General features: G+C 48.4%; 1 protein-coding gene across 1 annotated transcript in view; it reads right to left on the reverse strand.

The window, feature by feature from the left end:
• KCNK10 (potassium two pore domain channel subfamily K member 10) overlaps positions 1 to 5,300 on the reverse strand; it is a 122,432-nt gene extending 117,132 nt beyond the window's left edge. The window contains exon 1 of the mRNA XM_045902011.1: positions 5,249 to 5,300. Within this exon, the coding sequence (XP_045757967.1) occupies positions 5,249 to 5,300 (52 nt within the window). The remainder of the gene's footprint in view (positions 1 to 5,248) is intronic.
• Positions 5,301 to 6,000: the final 700 nt, after the last annotated feature.

A 6,000-nucleotide genomic window follows, 5' to 3' on the forward strand; every position in this document is an offset into this window, starting at 1 on the left:
GCTTGAGGGAAATGATCCTGGACATAAGCATCAAAAGGACTGGGTTGGCCCGACCTCTGCCTGTTTGCAGCCTTGGGCCCCCAAATAACTCATTTCTTCTTTCCATTGCCATCAGTAAGTCTGAGGCTCCAGTATCAACCAAAATAGGGTTGTTTAAAGAACAAATGATTTGTAAAAAGTGTTCTGTAAACTGAAAGGTGCACACATACAGTATAAGCCTCTCTGGAATTTTGCATTTAAGTATGCACTGAAAAGGCAGCTTTAAAAAAAAAAAAAAAAAAAAAAACAGCTCCAGCTCTGAAGCTTTGCTTCTTCGTTAAGTAGATTTAAATACCTAAAAAGAGCTACGTGTCAATGGCCAACATGAGCCAAATTACTAATTGGACACCAACCATATCTTTGTCAGGCTACATGGCCTCCCTACCCCAGCCCCTATCTCCCCGCCACCCCGCCCCCCCAGCCTTTTCACTCCTGGTGAAAGGGAGAACAGAAGGAAAAGTCTGTTGGAGACTTCAGAGAAATGGGAGCTTGCAAGCAGAGGGAATACCCGCATCCCTTCCGATACCCCATTATTTAGGGATATCCTTCCTTTTTCCTTAGTTGTACTTTGCCCTTTGTAGCATGGAGGAGTCCTGGAATTTCCTTCATACGTGGAGACTTAGAGATCCTCTCTATTCCAATCCCCCACACATCCATCCATTCAGCAAAAGTTACTGAATGCCTACTACGTTCCAGGCTCTTCCTGGGGGCACTGAGGACATAACAGTCAATGAGACAGGAAATTCCATTCATAAAGCTCACATGCTAGCAAGGGAGGCTGGCATCATCTGAGACACATGAGTAAGATGCTTTCAGATGATTACAAGTACCAGGAAGACAACTGAGCAGGTGACATAATAGAAAGTGACAGGGCTGGGGAACAAGAAGAGAGGTCTTCAGATGGGACAGGGAAGCCCTTGCTAAAAAGGTGACATCTGAGTGAGATTCAAAGGTGGAAAGGAGCCAGCCATGTGAACACACATTATAAGTAGTGGAAAGCACAAGTGTAAGTCTCTGAGACAGGAACAAGTTTGATATACCTGAGGAACAAAAGGAAGACAAGAAGCCCAGAGGTCAAATCAAGAAAGAGGTTGGAGAGATAGGGTCAGAGAGGCCATGTCAATGGCCCCTTTGCACACAGGAGGAGGGTGAAACCCAGAGGTTAAATGGGCTGCCCAAAGTCACACGGCTAATGATAGCTATGGCTCATTCTAGAAACTAATTCTTTTGCCCCCAAATCCAGAGTTTTCTATACCATATTGATCTGCTTGACTTGAGGTGTGGCAATATCGTTTGCTGATCTTACTGATTTTTAAAAGCCCTTAAGAGGGGCGCCTGGGTGGCTCAGATGGTTGAGCATCCAACTCTTGATTTGGGCTCAGGTCATGATCTCAGGATCATGGGCTCTAACGCCGAGTTGGGCTCCACGCTCAGCGCAGAGTCCACTTGTCCCTCTCCCTCTCCTCCTCCTCCTCATCCTTCTCTCTCTCTTTCAAATAAATAAATAAAATCTTTAAAAGCCCTTAAGATACCCAAAAGCAGCAAACCAATCCCAGTTTTCAGCAAAAAATCATCCACAAGTGACCCCAGCGATGTAAAATGCACATGAAAGCCAAGACTCAGTGCCAGCCTACTTTTCTGTTGGTCCTACAAAAGCAGTTACTCTATTTGTTGTAGGCTCAGCTTTACAAATATGGAGGAAGGCCATAGCTCACCAGAGAATAATCATTTTATATTTAGGTCTTATTTTTGCACCTAAACCTCTTGACAGTGCTTTGCTTAATTCACGCAAGTGCAATCAAAACCAATCTGCTCTCAATCCACCTTCATTCTGTGCTATTAAATTGTCAGGTAATGGGACTGTGAGCAAAACATCATAATTACAACTTCCTTCCACAATCTGTGAGCATCTCCACCTGAAGGTTCAAGTCTGTTAATACTCAAATCCTACAGTCCATAGAACTGTCTCTCCCCTTTTCTATTCTAATGTTAGGTTCCCCGTCATCTCTGCCCTGCTAAACATACTTGGTCTGTCTGTGTAAACCCAAACCTCCAAAGAACAGACCCAAAGTCTGTCCAGTGGCCAGTGATGGGCCCACCAGAGGTAGAGGCAGAGATGCTGTTTGGCCAGATGGGTTAATGGAGAAAGGAATGAGTAGAAAAGGCATTCTTCTTCCTCTTCCTCCTTCTCCTCTTTCAATCTTCCCTCCCTTGCCCCTCCCAACTCCTTTTTATTGTTTTCTTTCTCCTTGCAATGAGCTTCCCCAGTCCTTGAGCTCTGCAAGCCTCACCAGGCAAGAGCCAGAGGTCCCAATAATTTAAGAGATAGACTTCAGAGACAGACTCAAAGAATGTATAAGGACCCCTGTTCTAGTCTAACCCCACCATCTACTAGCTGTGTGACCCTGGGTAAGTTACTCAACCTCTCTGTTCTTTAGTTCCCTCACCTGTAAAATTAGGACAGCATCTTCCTCCTAAGATTAAATAAAGAAGATTAAATAAAGAAAATAATTTATTCTTCTAGTTAAATTGTAATTAGTTAATAATAAATTGTTTACTTTTTAATGTATGTCAAGCACTTCACAGCACCTGACACATAGTTCTATAAGGTGTGAGACATGCCACCCTCATTCCTGACCCCTCTCCTGCCTCCACCCCCTGGCTAGAAAAGACTACCATCACCCCACCCACAAGAACAATTGTACATGAAGTCAGAGCATCTTACTGGAAGGTAGCTCAGTGGTATCCTGATGCCAATCAAGTGGGGACAAAGCACTGATATCACTGGATAAGTATTATGAGAATAACTATATGAAATAATGTGCATAAAACACCTGGCATGCAAAGATTTCTCATTAAATGTTGGTATTTTTATCAGAGTCTTTTCATTTTTAGCACCATCAGTTGTGACTGGAGACGCTACTTGCGTACTGCTTTCTGTGTCAAGCTGTAAAATGTTGGATTCATCTGTGTTTAGCACTGTGATATAAATATATACAATGATGATCATATAGAAACGTATTCTCAAAGCCAAGGCAAGCTTCACCGCCCTCCATCCTGACCAGAGTTCCTTGAAGATCCCAGTATGACTTTTTAGACAACTCCCCACTTGACACACCTCTCGGATGGCTCAGGACATCCCCCCCTCAACAAGCCCTGGACTGAACTCACGAGCTTTCCCACAAGACTGGTCCTGCCCCAGCTGCCTTCCCAGTCATTTCAGTGACTCTATGTCCACACTCTATTTACACAAAACCTGTTGATTTTCTGCCCTCCATAGCTCCCTACCCCACCCACTTCTCCATCCCATACCCACCACCCTGGTCCAGTCACCATGGCATCTGGTCCCTCACATCCACAAGAGCCACACAGCACTTGTTTTGAAACTCAGTTCAGATGAGGTCTCTCCTCAGCTTGAGACCTTTCAGTGGTTTAAGATAAAGGCAACACTCCTGCCCCCACCCCAAAGCCCCACCCTACCTGCAACAACACAAGGCTCTGGGGTCTGACCCTATGGATCCACCGGCCACACCTCAAAACACACTCTCCCTTGCTGTTCGCCCTAGCCATGAAAACTGCCTTTCAGTTCCTCAAATACACATGTCCCCTCTACCTCAGGGCCTTTGCACTTGCTGTTTCCTCTTCTAGGTCAGTTCACCTCCTCAGTAGCCAATTAATCGCTACATATCTTCCATGTCTCAGTACAAGTGTCTGACTACCTTCCCTGACTACCCACCCTCCCTGATCCTTCTCAATCTATCACTTTCTTAAAATCCTGATGCTCTCCTTCATGGAGCATACATAAACATGTAATTATGCACTCTTCTGTGCATTGATTGATTTAGGTCTGCCTCCCTCACTATAAACTCCAAGAAGGCTTTGTCTGTACTATTCTGACTATATCTCCAGGGACAGCATTTGGTAAGTAGTAGGTATTCAATAAATACATTTTACAGGGATCAAAAAATAAAACAAAACAAAACAAAATAAAATAAAATAAAATAAAATAAACCAAGGCACACTTTCCAGAGATCAACAGACAAAACTGGACTGGGTTTGGGTTGTATTAAGGTGTAACAGCTTCAGTGTTGAAACAGGCAACACATCTTCCCTCATTCTATAACAGCCAGTCAATTTATAAGACATTCACTCAACAAATAAGTGGGTTTCCTCTTTTCTGGTCTGGAGAAAAGAATAAATGCAGTCGTAAAAAAGCATTAAACATACCTGCACACATCAAATAAACCAATTTCAACCCAATACACACAGAGGTGTTGCCTAGCCCAACCCAGCTTCAGAGGAGCTGAGAGAAATGATAAAGCGCATTCTTGTCAAAACTGGACACTTGGTTTCAACTTGTTCTGCTCCCACACCAATCACTCAGGAGGGGCCTTAACATCTGTATGCTAATTACAGACACGGTGGTCAACGCTAGGCACACACAAATCTGTCTTAGTCGCTCTCTTTTGCGCCGAGGGAACACTGTCCAACATGCATCAGAGCGTGTAAACCACACTACTGCTCAGGAGGACACACTCCGTGCCCCCTCCCCAGCCCTTGGCAGCCCCACCCTTCTCGCAAACCCTTCCCCCCTCCCACTTCTACTCCGATCCGAGCCAAATTAGCTGCCTGGTTTGGTAATAAGATTGAGGGAAGACTCCAAAGGCCCCCTGGGCTCCATTATTCCATATGCCCTCCGAGAAGGGCCACCTCCAGGGACGGTTACTGCAGATCCAAGCCCCACTTGCTGCCAGGAAACCTTTCCCACTGAGGACACCCTGGGCAGGCGGCGCAGCTCCAGGTCCAGGGGGAGGCACCCCACCCATCTGCCAGAGAGACAAAGATCACCAGAAACAAAGGACACACACACATACACCACACACACACACACACACACACACTCGCACACATAAAGTCAAAAGCAAATACCGACACTTGGTGTGATTTCAAGCCAAACAGCCGGCTTGGTGTATCTTTAGGTTTTTGAAACAATCCAGGAGGGACAACGATTATGTGGTAATGACAGGCACTATCTGGGTTTGGAACCCCCGCTGCCTCCGCCCTCCTCCCACCCGCGCTGCGGCTCCCAGGCGCATTTTCCAGCCTCAGGACACACGCTGCCGGGAGCAAGAGTGCTTCCACTCACGGAAGCGCGCGCACGCCGGAGATGGAGGCAGGGCGAGGGCCGCCAAAAGTAGGAAATACCAACCTTTAGGATCCCAGTTCACCTGTTTTCTTGGAGTCTCGATTGGAAATTTCATTGCTCCGTTGCCCAGAGGGGAGGAAATGGAAACAATCAAAATAAGAATAAAGTCCTCAAGCTTTACACGCCTCGGTACAGCAGTCCAACAAAACAATTTCCAAGGATGGGGGAGCCTTGGGCTGGCTCGTGGAGGAACCCCAGAGAAGGATAAGTGGAAAAGACTGGCTAAGGAGAGACTGGACACGGCTTAGGTGTTGGCACCGGTTGAGGGGTGGCCAGCTGCAGCCCCCTGGGTGAAAGGAAAAGTAAGACTGGGGAGGGGTGGATGGAGAGGGAGGCTCAGGAAGATAAAAGAGCCCCGCTGCTTCCCAAAGCGGTGGCGGCAGGTGGGGGGCTGAGCAGCCGGAGGGCCGGCGCGAGGGAGAAACCCACTGCAGTGTCACTCCAGCCCCCGGAGGCGTGTGCGCACACACTCCCGCACACACACACTCGCCCGGGCGCGCGCTCCGGCGGGCACGTCAGCCTCGCTCGGCCGCGCACAGCGCACACGCCCCACCCCGGCCGCGGCTCCTCGCCCCCGGGCGACGCCCCCCACTCCCCACCCCCCGAAAGCCATTGGACGTGGGAGTGGCGCGGCACCCGGGGAGCGCGCGGCGAGGGCGACCCTCCCCGCAGCGCGCCGCAGACGCCGCGCCACGGCGGGAGAGCGCGCGACGGGTGGAGGCGCGGGGCCACGGAGGCGCGCGGGGCTCCGGGCG

Source organism: Mirounga angustirostris, unplaced genomic scaffold (assembly GCF_029215605.1).
Source record: "Mirounga angustirostris isolate CCGP_5_RB_7025 unplaced genomic scaffold, mMirAng1.0.hap1 SCAF_9, whole genome shotgun sequence".
Taxonomy (NCBI): Eukaryota; Metazoa; Chordata; class Mammalia; order Carnivora; family Phocidae; genus Mirounga; species Mirounga angustirostris.